The 18,996-nt window shown below is 39.4% G+C and overlaps 2 protein-coding genes across 7 annotated transcripts in view; one reads left to right on the forward strand and one right to left on the reverse strand.

Annotated features, from left to right (window-relative positions):
- The window catches only part of LOC126106361 (uncharacterized), a 126,381-nt gene extending 120,063 nt beyond the window's left edge, over positions 1–6,318 (forward strand). For both annotated transcript variants that reach the window (XM_049912612.1, XM_049912613.1), the window contains exon 9: positions 2,386–6,318. In XM_049912612.1, the coding sequence (XP_049768569.1) occupies positions 2,386–2,658 (273 nt within the window). In that variant the 3' untranslated portion in view covers positions 2,659–6,318. The remainder of the gene's footprint in view (positions 1–2,385) is intronic.
- Positions 6,319–9,906: 3,588 nt separating this feature from the next.
- Positions 9,907–18,996, reverse strand: part of LOC126106515 (fasciclin-2) — a 905,782-nt gene continuing 896,692 nt past the window's right edge. For 3 of the 5 annotated variants that reach the window (XM_049912841.1, XM_049912838.1, XM_049912839.1), the window contains one exon: positions 9,907–12,393. In XM_049912841.1, coding sequence (XP_049768798.1) covers positions 12,306–12,393 — 88 coding nt within the window. In that variant the 3' untranslated portion in view covers positions 9,907–12,305. The remainder of the gene's footprint in view (positions 12,394–18,996) is intronic. The other 2 variants (XM_049912842.1, XM_049912840.1) reach the window with 1 other exon arrangement.

An 18,996-nucleotide genomic window follows, 5' to 3' on the forward strand; every position in this document is an offset into this window, starting at 1 on the left:
CCGTAACTACCCTCCCGACCTGGTACAGAAGCAAATAACCAGAGCCACTTCCTCATCTCCTCAAACCCGGAACCTTCCACAGAAGAACCCCAAAAGTGCCCCACTTGTGACAGGATACTTTCCGGGACTGGATCAGATTCTGAATGTGGCTCTCCAGCAGGGATACGACTTCCTCAAATCCTGCCCTGAAATGAGATCCATCCTTCATGAAATCCTCCCCACTCCACCAAGAGTGTCTTTCCGCCGTCCACCTAACCTTCGCAACCTCTTAGTTCATCCCTATGAAATCCCCAGACCACCTTCCCTACCCTCTGGCTCCTACCCCTGTAACCGCCCCCGGTGTAAAACCTGTCCCATGCACCCCCCCACCACCACCTATTCCAGTCCTGTAACCCGGAAGGTGTACACGATCAAAGGCAGAGCCACGTGTGAAAGCACCCACGTGATTTACCAACTGACCTGCCTACACTGTGAAGCGTTCTATGTGGGAATGACCAGCAACAAACTGTCCATTCGCATGAATGGACACAGGCAGACAGTGTTTGTTGGTAATGAGGATCACCCTGTGGCTAAACATGCCTTGGTGCACGACCAGCACATCTTGGCACAGTGTTACACCGTCCGGGTTATCTGGATACTTCCCACTAACACCAACCTGTCAGAACTCCGGAGATGGGAACTTGCCCTTCAGCATATCCTCTCTTCTCGCTATCCGCCAGGCCTCAATCTCCGCTAATTTCTAATTTCAATTTGCCGCCGCTCGTACCTCACCTGTCTTTCAACATCATCTTTGCCTTTGTACATCCGCCCCGACTGACATCTCTGCCCAAACTCTTTGCCTTTACAAATGTCTGCTTGTGTCTGTGTATATGAGGATGGATATGTGTGTGTGTGCGAGTGTATACCTGTCCTTTTTTCCCCCTAAGGTAAGTCTTTCCGCTCCCGGGATTGGAATGACTCCTTACCCTCTCCCTTAAAACCCAAATCCTTTTGTCTTTCCCTCTCCTTCCCTCTTTCCTGACGAGGCAACCATTGGTTGCGAAAGCTAGATTTTGTGTGTATGTTTGTGTTTGTTTGTGTGTCTATCGACCTGCCAGTGCTTTTGTTTGGTAAGTCTCATCATCTTTCTTTTTAAATATATTTTTCCCACGTGGAATGTTTCCCTCTGGAATATAAATTATGGTTTTTTTCTGCTCTTATATGTGTTTGCAAGCAGTATCTATAATTTTGCATCTTGAGGGTCGCACTACTGGCCTCCCATTCTGCCGAATGAGGCGATGCAGTGGTAAAGTGTGGGGTCTGTTTCGGAAGGGTGGCAGTTCAAATTCTCATCTGGTCATCCTCTTTTCCTGTGTTACTAAACCGAAAGAGCCATGAGGCCTTGAGATATTCCATCAACTTATCCTTTCTTTTTTATCATTTTATTCCCCTTCAGTAACGCTTCATTGGTTATTTGATCTAATACTCAGCATTCTTCTGTAGCACCACATTGTAGAAGCTTCTATTCTTTTCTGGTATGATCTGTTTGTTAGCTACATTTCACTTTTGTACAAGGCAATACTCCAGGCAAATACTTTCAGAAAGGACTTCCTAACACTTACTTTTTTTCTTTGCTAACGAATTTCTCTTGTTCTAACAACTTGCAGGAATGCAGCTGGGTGAACACTTCAGGGAACTGCGGACATTTCAGCAGGTGAACGCCCCACATTGAAGGCACAAACACGATGAGAGCGTGCTTCCACAGTACTCTTTTCGTATGTGTGCTTTGAAAACCTGCCAAATTATCGGAAGTTGTTGAAGTGTTGGCTGCATTCTCATAAGTTGTGTGAATATTTTATGTACTAGGAGAAACTCAAGTTTGACATATTTCTATTTTTCAGAAACGTTTTTCTTGCTATTGAGAGTATTTCACCTCAGTTATTTTGCTGACCAAATAACCAGTTAATGTAGTACTTTGAGTTTCATTTCTTCATCTAATTCCCTCAGCATCCATTGATTTGTTTCTTGCTATGACAAGAGTAGTCCCCACCTGTAATCCAAATGAGTGATTATTTTAATCCCCCCCCAAAGTTAGAACTACCAAGCTATCAAGGCTATGTTGGCTAATGTTACATTGCCAGATCAGTCACTCCTCCAGACTCTGTAACTATTGAAAATGCTGTTGCCCTTCTTCAAGAACCATAGGTTTGTCTGGACTCTCCACAGATATCTTCCATTTTAGTTATGACTGTCTGTACCATTCAGGCGTGCAAACCACACACCTTGCAAACGTCGTGGTAGCGCAATGTAATTGTGGTTTCGTATTGTTTATCTTTTGTTCAGTTGTAAAATTTTCTCAGCGTGTACATTTAGGAATTGGCAGTAATACCTTACTTTTTCTTGCAGCCATTGACAAGAAGAGATTTTTACACACCAGAGCGTGAAACACACAGCAGTACGGAGGTAAAGAAGGCCGTTGTGCGAATAGAACCACTAAAAACTCGAGTATCGGCCCCGACTCCACAGAGCCAGGCACCACAGACGCCACAGCCGCTGCGGCGACAGACACCGACAAGGAAAGTTCGTCAGGCTAGGAGTGATTCTGAACAGAAAGCCCTGCAGCCCAGCTCAGAGTACAGTCTGCGCAGCCATAACAGGGACACGGGCTCTGTAGCTTAGTTTTAACGGCACAGCAAATGGGATTGTGTCACATTCTCAAAAGATCTGAGTACAATTTTTCCTTACCTTTAGCATTTGGTGATGTTCTTTTGCTGTCCATTCCCAATGACTTGACGTCATAATCAGCTATATACAGAGGTCATAAATATATTATACATAAATATGTCTTTAGCAGGAATGATTAGGATGTCAGCTCGCAGAACCATACCCTTGGATGAAATCAGCTGAAGTGCATTTTTAATACTTTTTGAGTTGGTGTTATTGCACAAATGCATGTAGTTGTTAATTTTGTTACATTGTGTGTAATATATTAATTACAGAATTTTTTGTACTTTAATACTGAGATATCATAACTCCCATTTTCTGCTTAAGCGGCAGTTAAGATAGTATTGTTCTGAACTGTTGCTATGTAAGCCTGCATCACTGTTTTATATATATTTGCTTCTCACATCATCAGAATTGACTTGTCCTGTGTTCTCGTGTATCTGCTTTAAAATGTGAGAGTTCAGAATACTTGACTAATTTTTCTTCTGCATCAACAACATTCTAAAATGTTCATATGTTACAACACTGTAAAGATAAATATACACCAAAAATAACTATATTTTTTATCTTTCGTGTAAATAACATTAAAGTGAAACATAAGTTCCCAAACTATTGTTTACTGCAGTTGTTAATAATCTCTTATTTTCCTGTTCTAACAGGAGTATCTTGGTAGTTTAGCGTATAAGGCTGATTCCTAGAGATTAAACTAATTGTCATTCAGAGTAGGAATGAGTGTGTAATTTTTAAAGTAATGTGCCTTCTTTCTAAATTTTGAAGTAAATAGGACTTTGCTTTGATTCTCTTACACACAAATTTACAGTATGCAAAATAAATCTCAACCATGTGATCAATTACTGAAACTGTGATAGGAGCACTTTTGATGTAAATAAAATAAGCTAGGAGATACTGCGCCTTCATATTTCATGACTGATGGAAGAGATGAATTTTGGTGAGTCTGCATGAGCATGCATTGTTATCTGAAATTAAATCCTCCTTGACATAAGTGTGATGAGGCAACCAGAACACCAAACTTGCAACAATTACTGTTTGTGACAATACTGTTTTCACAAATCAGAAATTGGGGTCACAAACAGCAGTCCACCTCTTCTTAAACTTCCAAATATTTTGTACTCGTCAGCACTCGTAAATCTTTGAAGTGCACCTTACTGCTTTAAGAAATTGGTGCCCATGCAGTGACCTTCCAATGAGGTATTTTTTTCAAATTAACTTTTTACCTGAATTTTAAAATTATGTTGCTTTTCATTCAAAGTTAATTACAGTTTATATCTATCCTTAATGTAAAATAAGAGAGACAGTTTGTACACTTCGTTAACAAGTCCGGCTACGCGAAACTGGCCCTAACCAAATCACTCGTGCCATACCACTGCAGTATGAAAATTCAAGTGTTTTATTTGTTCAGTTCATTAAAATTTAGTGGGAAATTGTACCTGATACCGCTGAACTACAATTGCAAAATGCAAAGCAAAACAGTCTGTGCACACCTACACTAGTAACTAGTATACTGTGAGCCACACATGGTGCTGTATTTTTTTGGAATCGTCTAGCAAATGAATCCTAGACACAGTCAAAGCTTATTGGTGGAACTGCTCTGACTGTCCATCCCATTTTTATGATGCATGTAATTGGCAGCACATATGGGTGGATCAGCAGTATTAAAATGCACTGAACTACCTTAATCGGTGCATGTAAGCTCTCATCCCAGATATGTCTCCCACTGGTATTGACTCAAAACAATATCTCAATAAACCGAGACATATAGCTGAAAAAAAGACTGCTGTAATTGTTTCGACAGACATACGTTGAATTTATAAGGCGAACATTAAATTTGAAGTAGAGCACGAGCCCGTCCCCACTGGACAACAAAGTAAAAGTGCAAAAGGTAGCTACCACTGGCTTGAGAGATGAGGGGACAGTGTAGGGTAGGTGTAAATGATGGAGAGTTGGTGTGTAAAAAGAAAGTTCCACCTGTTCATATTAACAGAGTAAACTGTATGGTGTAGATCAAAGATCTGCCCAAGTCATTTGTATTTTGTATTATTCAAAAGGTTCTATTCAGTATTTTTCATTTTCCATTGAGTACAATTATTAATTGGTTAAGAGAAAAGTGGGTAGTGTTCAAAACGGCTGCAATCTTAGATATTGTAAGAAAATCATGTTAACTAGAAGTGCAATTTATTTTGTAGGCTGACTAGGTTAGTGTATGGGATTAGCCGAGCGGTCTAAGGCACTGCAGTCGTGGACTGTGCGGCTGGTCCCAGCGGAGGTTCGAGTCCTCCCTCGGGCATGGGTGTGTGTATTTGTCCTTAGGATAATTTAGGTTAAGTGGTGTGTAAACTTAGGGACTGATGACCTTAGCAGTTAAGTCCCATAAGATTTGACACACACTTTTTATTATTATTATTATTATTATGAGTATTTTCTATGAGTGCAAATATTTTAGATTAGGCTTTACCATGACTATTACTGATATTCAATGAAACAAGTTTACTGTTATCAGTCACTGTTTTATTTATATACACAACATTTTTCGATGCTTTTAACCTCCATCACCAGGTGAATTTATCATTGGCAGTATCACACGTATTGACTGTGTTATGATTTTGTGGTAATTTGAGGCACTGTCTCCTTTCACTATCTAAACACATCACCTGTAAACTTTCTTTCATCACAAAAGATGACAGTTTACATGTGATGTTTAATGATGTGAAAGGAGCCTTTGTTCACTGGAGACAGTTACCCCAAAATCGTCACACAGCGCACACACACGTGATACTACACATGTAAATACAACTGATGGTGAAGGTTAGAACCTTTAAAATGCATTGTGGATATAAATAAACAGTAAATGCTAACAGTAAACTTGTTTCATTTGGGTTATGTTCTAGTTGGTTTTTCTCTGTCACACTAGTATATTTTTAAAAAATAAAAAAATAACAGAACCCAAGGATTAGATGAAAATTATAGCTGTTACTAAGAAGAAATCTCTTTTGAATAGACAAAAACAAATTTGTAAAGTATGTTCAACATTTTTTGGAAATAATTCAAATGCTGATCAACTTCTCACATCCTTAAAGAGTTCTATTTATCATTTTAATACCATTTAAGATGGGCAGTGGTGAATATATATTGTTTTTATTTCATTCTGCACCTTGTGTTGATGAACTGTATGTTTACAGTAACAGACAGTGGTGAAGAGGAGGAAAAATATGATCTTAGATGGCAAGTGATCACTCACCTGAAATACTTAAAATTATGTAATTTTGAACTGTGGCTAACTAATACCATACATGGTTCGTGTGATAAGACAGTAATTTTCATATTGCTTACCTTGTGTCGAAATATAGGCATCGTAGTTGCATCCTTGTATACACAGTGAATTACAATATTAGAACTGTGCATGGACATGTGCTAGATTATGTTTATAAAAAAATATTAATTTGATATTTATATTTGAGTGTTTTTGATGTAGTTTTTAATGCAGTGTATGTGAATGAATAAGAAAAGGAAATTGCTTATTCATTAACAGCGCATAGATTATATTTATAGATCACCTTTATATGAGTATAGAAATAAAAATTGTAGGTGATACATTTACATTTGTCTTTTTTTGGGACAAACGAAGTTTAACTCACTAAGCCTTTCATAACTTTGTAATTGATGGAATGTTACACTGAGTTGACAAAACTCATGGCACACCTTTTAATACTGTTGGACCTGTTTTTGCCCAGTGTAGTGCAGCATCTTGACATGGCATGTTCTCAACAAGTTGCTGGAAGTCTCCTGCTGAACTCTACAGCCCCACGAACTGACCTCTCAGTTACGTCCTTTAAATGTTCGATGGGATTCATGTCGGGCTATCTGGGTGGCCACATCATTCAATAAAATTGTCCGGAATGTTCTTCAGACTTTCAGTTGTAGCCCAGTGACATGGCACACTGTTATCCTTAAAAATTCCGTTGTTGTTTGGGAACATGGATGGCTGCAAATGGTCTCCAAATAGCAGAACATAACCATTTCCAGTCATAGATTGGTTCAGTTGAAGCAGAGGTCCCCCTCCATTCCGTGTAAACACAGCCCACAGCATTATGGAGCCATCACCAGCTTTCAGTGCCTTGTCGACAACATGGATCCATAGATTTACGGGATCTGTGCCATGCTCAAATGATACCATCAGCTCTTACCAACTGAAATCAGGACTCACCTGATGACGCAACAGTTTTCCTGTCATCTAGTGTCCAACCAATATGGTCACGAGCCGAGGAGAGGCGCTTCAGGCAATGGTGTGCTGTTAGCAAAGCCACTTGTGCTCATCTGCTCCGATAGCCCATTAACACCAAATTTTTCCCCACTGTCTTAATGGATAGTTCTGTCGCACGTCCTTCATTGATTTCTGTAGTTATTTCACCCAGTGTTGCTTGTCTGTTAACACTGACAATGCTGTGCAAATGTTGTTAAGGGGGGACGTACACGAAACTGCAGTAATTTTAAAAGTATTTTATAAAACTCTAATTTTTTAAGATAATCAATCCAAATTTGGTACAGTTATTAAGAAATGTTATGCGCATATGAACCTAAATTTTCATTTTTATTGACCTTTTACATCTTTAATTATTAACAATTAATTTTTTTTCAACAATGTAATTACAAATGTTCCTTTTTTGAGAAAACTGTGAGAGCAATGTTAATGAATTTTTGTACACACTTTCATACCAAATAATTACAAAACTCTGTGGAGCAGAATTTTTATATCTTCTTTTGTTCAGTTTTTACGGGTCTCCCAATTTCCCTGAAAAATAATATATCAAATTTAAGGAATATTTTCTACCATAAATACCTTACTATTTTATTAAATGAAAATTCCTTCCACAGAATTTTTCACTATAGTACTGACTAGTCATATACCAAATTTCACTTCTCTACCTTTTGTGGTTTTTGAGAAAAAGGTACATAAAGTTATAAAAATGTAAGTTACGGGAAAACTGAATCAATGATTTGATAGTGTTTGTATTAGGTCTTACCGTCTCTGTGTGAACTAGTGCAAGCCATATGCATACTCCTCTTCATCTGCAAGCAGTCTCTTCTTTGCTTGTCTTCTTTGGTTAACCTGCTGTTCAATTTTATTGGCTGTAATATCAGCCGCAGCAACTCTTTTGTCATCGATGTCCTTCAATATTGAATAGGTGAAAGCTCCTGGATGAAATCCTAGCCTCTGTAGAGTTTTTATTCTTCCAAGATTACCATTGTTAAAAACTAAACAAGCATCATATGCAGCAATTTCAACAATAATTGTTGAAACAAATGTTGTTTTTGGGCAACGTTTCCAAATCAGTGAGTTGTAACTTTCATTAGGGTTTTGTGTCTTTCCATGCACACACTTTCGTAGGAGGTCTGGCTCTGCTAAACACCTAAATGTTGGTTTTATAGCACTTAAAACAGCCACAGGTAAACTGTGCTTGTGTGAATAGTTCATGCCATCACGCTCAGCCTGCTTGAATTTGCACCACGATATGTCACACAAATTATGTACAGGTTTGTCATCTGTGGATAGTTTATGAAAATAAATAGACCACACAGCCTTCTGCATGTTATTCAAATTTCCACTGTTGTCCCTTATTGCCTTGCCATAGTACACTTGTAAAGAATGAATTTCTTTGTCTGTGAGTCTGTTGGGACCACCTAAAAGTTTTCCATCCTCAAGTTTCCTGCCCTTCAATTCACGTTTCAATTTTAAAAGTCTGCCTCCCATTCGTTTTTGCACATGTCCAACACATTCCAACTTTTCTATAGCACAATGGGGACCATAAGGTTCACTTTCCAAAACAGTTTTGAAGGAGCTGGAGTCACCATCACCAAGGTATTTTGTGTATCTAACACCGTACTTTTCCACACTTCGATGGAACATAAGTTTCATAGCTGCAGGTTCCATTCCACCACTAGAACCAGAATAATTTCTACAGCACACTTTCTTGTGTTCAACCTGCCACTTATTTTCTTCCACTTCACCAGCTCTCTTTCCGAGTACACAGCTATAGCAATATTTGCTCATTACCTGAACGTCAAGAATTTTTCCAGTATCAACACTAATGACAGATGATACTCCATACAGTGATGTATGTCCACGCTTCATCCACGTTCCATCACATGACACACACAAATCGGTGTCTGGCGTGTTATCTGCTTCTGTCTTTAGTTCACTATTCATCTTCACAGCTTCCTTTGCAGAGGACTTCAAGTTTTCTTCCACTTCCTCTTGAAGAGCACTTAGCAGTGTTTTATTTCCAGTGGTGTACCTAGCACTTGGTTGTGGCATGTTCATGATCCCACAAAACAGTCTGGTACCTTCCCTGCCTATGCCCAAACATCTCATGCCATATATTAAACGCATATTTGCTTCATATATCCGGTTACTTGATGCCGAAGTTCTAAAAGCAGTGTCTGAATGACAGCTTTCACAAGTAAGATGCAACATACACACTATTCCAATTCTGTTTTCTTCGTCATATAATCTCAAACTTTTTGCACCACAGTCAGCACATACACAAGCAGATGATATAATATCAGATAGTATTTTCAAATCAATAAGCCTAAAACCACTAGTAGCTTGAGTGTCTGAGCCACAATCATCAAGTGATTGACAGCTGTCAATTTTCCTTCTCGAAGCACTCGCTTTCTTGGTTGAAGTATCGTTTCCATTTGTTATTATGGGGCTGGTTTTCAAGTTGTCTTTACTACATCGAGAAGCTTGACACTTTCTAACCTTTTTAAACACCTTACTAGAACGCGGCATGCTGCAAAATATAATAACAAGTCTACTTACAACTTTCGTAAAAATGTATTCCAAACAAACACTCGTAAACAAACGCTATAAATCAAAGAATATAAAACCAGCGGCAGAGATATTATTCCACAGCCTTCTTGATGTAGTACACAAACGTTCCCTGCATTGTGACTGCACAAAACTGGAAAAAAACGCAGTATAAATAGATATACGAGAGGATGAAGACCAAGATGGGGGGGCGTCGCCCTGTGCAAGCTATTACAAATTATTATTTTTTTCCCCCTTAGAAGCGGAATTGGAACGTAATATTTGGTAATTGAAATTTCAATACCATGTAGTAAATGAAGAGCCAATAAAATTTTTTTCACAAATTTGGTCATTTTCATGTACGTCCCCCCTTAAGTGAAGTCCGACTGCCACTGCGTTGTCTTTGGTCAGAGGTAATGCTTGAAATTTGGTCTTTGCACACTCTCGACACTGTGGAACTTGGAGTTCCCTAACGATTTTCGCAGTGGCATGTCCCATGTGTTTAGCTCCAACTACCATTCCCGTGTTCAAAGATTTAATTCCCATCGACCTCTTCACACGAATTGCCTGAGTACAACTGACTGCTCTGCCAATGCATTGGCCTTTTATACTTTGTGTACACAATACTACTGCATATCACTAACCCATGACTTTTGTCACCTCAGTGTAAAGCACTTTATTTGTACCTTCTCCAACTTTTCATTCCTTAGGTACTTACGACCTGAAAGCAAGTAGTACTATTTTGTGTTTTAATTACGTCTGTGTACTGTATTCAGATTTGCGGCATACTGTGAAAAATTTCTGAATTGTTTTGCTTTTTCGTACTGTGAAATAAAAGCTGAGGAATTTCAGTAAAATGGAGTAAGAACATCAATTTGTTAGGGTTACATATGTATGGTTTTAATTACAATGCACTCTTCAATACACACATAAGCCAAAAATTTAGTTTACAAAAAGCTGCCTTAAAAAAATATAAGCTTTTGCTTCACATAGAACGATCATGTACTAATTCACAATTTAGTGATAAATAAAGTCATATATTCCAGTCTTCATACAATACAGTTCCAGATTTATAAAAAACTATTCAGTTACTGTGAAGGCAGAATTTGAACATGAACTGACCTATCAGACATTCAGTTGCAGGTACTCCAAATGGCTGTTTGCTTTTCTTCCAAGATAAACTTTGAAACAAATGGGATGGGATGGGTGAATTTTATTGTTTCCTGTTTTTGTTGCAGCACGGTAGGTAGAAATAAACGTACGGGTCACACAGAGTGAATAAAAAGTCAACTCATAATCCAGAGTAATTTAAGTAACATGCATTCCTTGCTATGAAAGTCATTTACACAAAACACACAACAGGCATTTCCAACATACACGGATTATTACACATTTATATATATTTGTACAGATTCCTCATCAGTAGCAAAGCCATTACCATCAATTGCACTTGTGAAGCCTAACTTACAGTTCTGAAAAGAGCAGTCACCACAAATGTGGCTTTAAGACACTTCTGCCTAAGCAGCCACTATGTTGGCTCCATTGCACAAAATAACATCACTGCAATCATTATTTGATACCCAGTAATAAATCAACCGGAGTAGAGAATTCAGACAAAAGGATTTTGTTTCAGATTGGTGTAGTAAGTTTGCTTTCGCACATACTTCATGATCTTATTTTAACAGCAAGCAAAATACTGACACTTTAAATCTCCATTCAGATTGAAGAAGAAATATGGCCATAATGCCGTTAAGTGACACGGAACCAGGTCCAATATACTAGAGTGACTACATTCGTCTGTAAAAGGATCACAAAATAGCATTAATACCTATCGATATCACTACAAAATGGTCTAAATTTGGCAGTAAATTTATATTAGATACATGAAAGACATTTATGAATTTCCCAAACAATGGCTGAAATTTCACATACACTTAAGCTGAAACTTTTACTCCAAAAAATATGACACATTGCCGCATTAGAAGCTGTATAAAACACTTCACAACATTAAACTGCTAGTACAAGTAACATTTGGTGAAAATCTTGTTTACCACAAATTTCTTAAGACATATCCTGTAGCATTAAGCAGTTCAGTTTACTGACCAAGTACCTCAGGATGTACTGGCACACACGAATTTTACTCTTTTACAACCTCAAACACTTATACATATTTAAGAAATCTCTAAAGCAGGGCTGCAATTACAATTCTTTGCAGCCATGATGATTCCTTGACAACATTAAAAAGACAAATGCTGGACTCAGTACAGTCCAACTTCTCAGTAAAAGTTATACAGCCTGAGCCATATTTCATTAGTAGAGAAAAGTTTTAATGATTAATTAGCAATGGCACTTCAGACAGAAACAACTGGAGAAATATCCATGGTTTTCTAACGTATGAGAATACATATTTAAACATCAAAGCACTGCCCTTTATCAATAAAACATGCAGTGTATACAGTTAACAGTCTTAAAGCAATATTTACCAACTTTAATTGTTGGTAAGACAGACACAATAAATATACACTGTTCATATAATAATAAACTGTGTATCACACTTTCAAAGCCGCAGCCACATCTGGGATTGGCAGGTGGACAGGATACACAGAAACATATTACACAGTGTCACAGTTTCTTGCTAGTTGCAGGAGCAAAGGCAACAAGTGTGAAAAAATTAAAATGTGGCCCACCCTTATTTTGTGATGTCCCTTTTGCTACTAATACTGTCGGCACACGGGGAGCTGCACTTGATGCCACCGATACTTGGGACAGCTGCTTTTTAGACTGCAGAATCCTTTCCCACGAAGCTCGTTCTCGAAACAGATTTCTTGACATCAAAATCCACAGCTGTCTCCCTCTTCACTCTGCTGTGACAAATTTTGTACTTTATACATTGCAGGAAATTTTAAACATTTAAAAATACATTAGTTTGGTCAGAGAAAGTGTAGTACAATGTGAGCAAAACACTGTGGTCAAGAACCTTCAGCTACCACACTGAATGTGCTCCGAATCATGACGCTGCACTGCCGCCCGCCGCGCCCCAGTCAATAATTGTGGCGACAACCCGTAGGCATTTAGAATATTGTGTAGGAACCAGATATCAGCAAAGACTTCCATTCCTTAGACAGCAATGAGATTGTTTCATGGTTGTGCTGCTATCAAGGAGTGGCTTATGAGAAGAATGAATCTGGGACTTAATTGAGAGTGATGCAAACAATGCCACAATTTATCTGTGGAAGCAGGTTTTGTCAACTGTCGAGTCACAGTAAACAATTTGAAACTCTGATAGGCATGTGTGGAGCTGATGGTATTTACCCTAAATTACTGAGGTGAATTATGTTTTGTGGATAGTACTGCTTTTGTTATTTTAGGTTGGACTCATCAGTCAGTCAATGGTAAAACTGATATAGTGGTTTACAAAAAATTGTTTACAGTACAGCATGATTTCATTACTGTGGCGATAGTTGATTCAAACTTTCACAGTATCACCGCAAGATAAGAGCTATTGGAATGTTGTTCCAAGAATTTGGGTGGAACTGCTAGATTGTTGGCTAATCAGACACCTTTGGACAGAAGCAAAGTGGAAGCTCAGTGTCAAATGAATTTCCCTGAGAACATTGTCCCTCAGCAAGTCTGACAAATCCTGTCTTCAGTGTATTCATAAAACGTCTCTGTAGATTAACTATTGTAACAACGGCTTTATAGCTCAGTGGGTAACTTCAGACGTCAATCCTCAGCGGGTCGTAGATTTTTTTTTCCTCTCCCCTATCTTCCATATCTGGCAATGATTTGTTAATGTGAAAATTGCGTAAGTTCCACTGCACTTCAGTCAATGTTACCTGGGCTTGTCAGAGAAAGGAAATTCCACATCCAGTACAATTGTACTTAGTAAAGCACTATGGTGTTCAAACAAACCTTTGCACTGAGGACAGCACTGTGGTGTTCAAACAAACCTTTGCATTCAGGACAGCTGTCCCTTAACAGAAATTACATGGCCAATATCTTTGAAATTAATGGCAATGGGTGTGTACCGACACATGGCCACTTGATGTCAGATCTTTGAGAGGAATATGTAGGCAAATTCTGGAAATGATGTTTCAGTCCAGCTATAGACACACAGTGATGGATTATTTTGAAGATAGTCAGGCAAACCAATCATTTGGACATCCTCATGTCATAGTACAATTGCTGTGCTTCATTCCGCCACTGCAGAACTACCACTGAATTGATGGTGTTGCATTTGTAGTGGTGGGAGTGAAAGAGTGCATATGTTTTATGATTTGAGGAACTTTTGTTCAAAAATTAATTTGGTTGTGCTACACACATTATTTTCTGAAGTAGTTTGTCACCCTAATATAAAGCTGTCCTCATCCTGTTTGAAGGGGATGCTATGCCCTTATATTGAACTGCTCTGTTCCTGAACTGCCTTAACTAGCCAGTTGTAGGGGGCCCAACCTACAGTTTCGTATGGACTATGAGCTGCACTGTAACTCTGAATTCTTCACATTAACAAACTGTCAAAGGCAAAAGATGTGATAATGACAGAAAAAAATCCTACATCTGTCTGAGATCTGTACATCTGATTTTGTGGTATGACACCCACTGAGCCACACTGTCACTGACAGTTTCAAAATGTTGGGTTTGGTCAGAACAAGCACAGCGCAAAACAAAGTGACCATTTAATTTACATAATGTGGAATATTTATTACACATTAATTAAATTCACGTGATAAATAATGCAAGCCCACACAGACATTTATGTAAGCATGATTACCACACACTCTTATTGATTAGTGTAGTCCAGCTGTTGACGATACAGGTAACATGAAATTGTGCTTTTATTTTAGACCATTTGTTACCATTTCTGTCTGTCAATTTATCATCCCCGCCTCACTGCTGTGGAGCCTATGTCACACTGAGTCAGATGTCTCACTAAGTTTACTTGACAGCTCACGTGACTTCTCCGGAGCAGGTGCAGTTTACAGCTACTCTCATTTGTCCACAGGTAGTGTCACACTTTTTCGTAAGCTATTTTCCTTGTAAGATTCTTCGAAAACTACCTGTGCTGACTGATCGTGAGTACTGTCCAGATACGATGTCACAATTTGGAAGTGTGGCCACACTAGACACACACACACACAATTTGACTTAATCTCACCATTACTTTGCATTATCCAGGGTGTATACGGGGACAAGGAAAAAAAATTCCCGGATTTCTCCCGGATATCCCGTTTAAAAAATATGCTTTTTCCCGGGCGAATATACACTTTTTCCGTGTTAAGTGACAGTAAGTTTTCAGTAGATTTTTCCCTCGGAACTGCAAAACTTATCAATCCTTTGAATGGTTAACGTTTTATACAATCGCGTAGAACTTCCGGGAAAAAAAGAAATGACAGGGGAGAGAAGTATGGAGAGACTTTTAATTAAAAAAATGAGAGAAGTTTTGGAAGGACCTTTGATTTGCAGCAACATATACGCTGCATATTTTCGCATTACGAAAGTATAAATTCGAATTGCACCAAACACAGCGCGTTAGTTTGCGGAGCGTTGAAACCGAGGTTGCGATGTCCTTTTGTAAGCGAGTCATATCTCAAGCCACGAGGTCTCGCCAGCCGATGGCAGCAGCTATTCAGAGCATAGGACACGTGTTATAGTCAGCCTATAGCAAGATCACTGGTTACATAGCGCGAACACGCAAGAGGAAATGTTAACGGTTTACATTAATGTACACAGTACCGTATATCTACAAGAAAAGCTAAGCTTTGACATATTATATTGGTCTCTAAGATTAACACGCTACAACAGAAGTTAAGCTTTCACATGTAATATTGATCTCTTTTGCGTGTGTTATACTTTAAGATACATCACACAACTGTGCCAGTAAATTTAAAATTATGACATAAATGTCTCGGCTCGAAATTCTTGTAAGTGGCTGGTTCTCAAACTGTTCAGTTTCGAACGCTCTATCATTTAGGTATACATCCCTCTTTCTCACATGTAACTTATTTCATCTTGCGTAAAAAGAAATTTACTTTGAAAGGAACGCTTTTCTAACCACCGTTCGCAGTACTATCCGGAGACTGCCAGAAAACAGGCATTATTGTGCGTGTGCAACTGCAGTGGTGTAGGAAGCCCGCATGTTCGTGTGTATAGAGCATTAAGAGAGCTTACATTACACCATAAAAGAAACAGGGCATCAGAGGATACTCCAAAGAGCATTGGAATTTCGTGAACCATACTAAAATGCATAGTTCGGCTTGAAGTGCAAATTGGCTTTTTCCAGATTCACAATGAAGTAGGTCCCATCTGATATTAAGTTTTTCAATGTGGTTTTTGGGATGTAAATTTTCTTGGAGTACCAGTACTCTACGATCTCATCTTTGGTTCTTTATTGTGGCATAATGCCATACATGGCAGAAGATGATAACGTGCACTTGAAATTGCACTTGAAATTCAGCGAACAGTTGGAACTAGCCAATACTGTAGAATGAAACACTTCGTTTCAAATAAAATGATTTCTTCAGCGGAAAGATTAATAAAGCCAAATTTCTTTAGTAAACTTGCAAAAATAACTTCATTGTTCTGCAAGGCGATTAATGCTTGACTGCTCCTAACTTGGAAATAAAATAAAACCAGAAAATTGAAATTAATAATATATTTTTGCCCTCAGTAATTATGTGAATGTATTTTAATTCAGTTGATAGCTCCCGGCCACAGAAATCCGTTTTGTTTTCATTTGACGTGAGAGCTGTACACGAAGATAAGCAGCGAAATCACTTAACGTAAACACAGGTCACGTGGAGACTAACCCCTTCACCACTACAACTCTGAAAGCGCGAATCTGGCAGCTATGGCACGCGACAAAAATTTTTCTCGTTTGCATCTGGCTGCTTGCTGCTACTACCGATACAGCTAACAGCCAAACTTCAAGTAGCGGGAGACGGGAGAAGGTACTGCTTATACGCGATCAAATGCGCATGCGCAACAGACCGCTGGCAACTGGTCAAACGAACCTATTGTGAACAGTTGTGACGTCATGCTCATAGCAAGCAGTTTATTGTTACGAAGAATTACAGTCTGCGCCCTACGGCCTTTGACATATTTTTGCTATTTGCACACGCTTGTGCGTGCACGGTGTTTTGTTGTTGTAAATTGCACTTTTCCTTTGCCACTAAAGATTTATTTTTTTCCTTCTCGTTCATATTTTATTGCTGCAGTATTGTTCTCCAGTAGCACGAAACAATAACATTCTTTGCTAGAGAATCAATTCTGCAGTCAAAATTACAAAAATTTAACTGAAAGCTAAAGCAATGAAAAATTCCCGGAATTCCGAAAAATTCCCGGGTTTTTCCCGGTTTTCTCCCGGATGAAAAAATTCCCGGGTTTTTCCCGGTTGTCCCGGGTTGTATACACCCTAATTATCGTAGATGGCTCCACAGTGGAATATTGCATTAATTGATGCACATAGGGAAGCACTGTGCTAATATGTTATGAAAACTCGCATCTGTGCTGAAGGTCTTTAGAGTGCGGCACATTTCATGAGAAGGGTCTTGCACAGTGCCAATTTCAGCACATCTCGCCCCGGCATGTACGGTGAATTTGGCTGAATTGCCAAACTGCGACCTGACCCCACTTCCTCAGCTCACAGGGTCAGTCACTTTCCGAGCCAGCCTGTCACCATTACTGCTATGTTCCTGGTCTGCCTACGAAGCCTTGTATTTAAACTCTTGTTATTTCACTGTAGTGTTATTTGTTGCATTTTGTTAGCTCCAAACAGTTACAGAATGTACTGAGGAAGTATTCAAGATTAAAAGAGAGTATGTGACACCAGTAAAAATTACAAGATACCTTTACTGTGAACTCATTCTTCTAGTAATACTTCTTAGCTTCCAACCAGAACAAATCAAATGTATGTTGATGAAATTAAGAACACTGCATTCTTGTCAGATGGAATCCATCAACAGTACCCTTTGAGCCTCAGGATATTGCAGCCAGATGTAAGGAGTACTACAATACAGTACATGGGCTGGAGAACCAGCAGGCTAGCTGGTCAATGTTCAGAAAGTGCCAGTGTGGAAGACACTGACTGAAAATGACTAATCGAGAGGACAAATGCGTCTACCATTAATGTAGAACCGTCACACGTTACAACATGGTATGGAAAGTTTTGGCAGAATGTAAATAATTTACAAATGAAAGTAACAAGTTACTGATAACCAGGTTGTTGACAGGTACACAGATGAGACCGAAAACATTGTTAGTATAATGTAATTGGATAGATAAAAATTTATCCACCAAGTGGCAGCAGAACATACGTATAAAGAAGGTCTTTCCTTCTCATCCTGTCTGGTAAGTCTCCCTGACCCACGGTTCTGATGACTTTTCTGAACACTACCCCTTTTTCTAAACTAGTTCCTTTCCCTTCACCCCCCCCTTTCTTCCCATTCAACCCTTCTGCCTGAAGGAGCAGCCACCAGCTCGGAAAGCTTGCATAAGTAAAACCTTTTTTTAAATGTGTTCTCTTGCTGCTGCAGCTTGATGAGTAGATTTTTTTATCTATCCAATTACATCATATTCCTCCTTCAAGGTAGGGTACACATACAAACGCGTGCACACCTGTATAGCTACAGAGTGCCGAGCCAGTAGTGCTGTAGGTTGGCTGGAATGAGTAGTAGTGTCAGGTGGTGTGCACAAAGGTAGAAAGTGGAAGGCTGGCTGGCAGGTTGGAGTGAGGCGGTAGGGGTACAGGATAGGATTGTGGTGTGCCAGCATTGGCTACAGTGACACGGTCACATGGAGGAGTCGATTGGAAGGGGGCTGTTGGGCAAAACAGAGGAAAGGTAGACTGTGGGAAAGAGGGTGTGGTTGCAAAATGAGTAAGTTTAGCCGTGGGACAGGATGGAGGTGGCTGTAAGGAAAGGGGTTGAGGAGACTGAAGCCAGGAGGATTACAGAACAAAGGATGGTGCTGGGGGGGGGGGGGGGGGGGGGGGGGAAGACCCAGGTGACAGCCACTGGAATGGAGTACACTATGCTCAAAAATGCATTGCGCCACTGGATGGTCAACTCTGTTCTCAACCATTTGGCAGTGGCTGCTCATTCTGGTGGACAGCTGGTTGGTGGTCATACCCCCGTAAAATTCTGTGCAGAAAGTGCAGTTGACTTGGCCCTGCCTTTAATGGCATACGATAAACCTGTGACAGAACTGTAATATGATATGCCGAGTGGGTGGATCGGAAAGTCCGTAAGTGTTGGGAGTGGGTGTGGCAAAGGAACAGACCAGGATATAGCATAGATTGGGTGAACAGCAAAATATCACTTTAGGAGGAGTGGGGTGGATTGAGGGACAATGTTCCTCATTTCCAGACATGAAGGTAGGTAGGTAGCCAGCCCTGGTGAAGGACACGATTCAGTCGTTCCAGTATGGTGTGATATTAGGTGATAAGGCAGATGCTCCTTTGCAGTTGGCTC

The sequence above is a fragment of the Schistocerca cancellata genome, chromosome 10, assembly GCF_023864275.1.
Source record: "Schistocerca cancellata isolate TAMUIC-IGC-003103 chromosome 10, iqSchCanc2.1, whole genome shotgun sequence".
Lineage (NCBI taxonomy): Eukaryota > Metazoa > Arthropoda > Insecta > Orthoptera > Acrididae > Schistocerca > Schistocerca cancellata.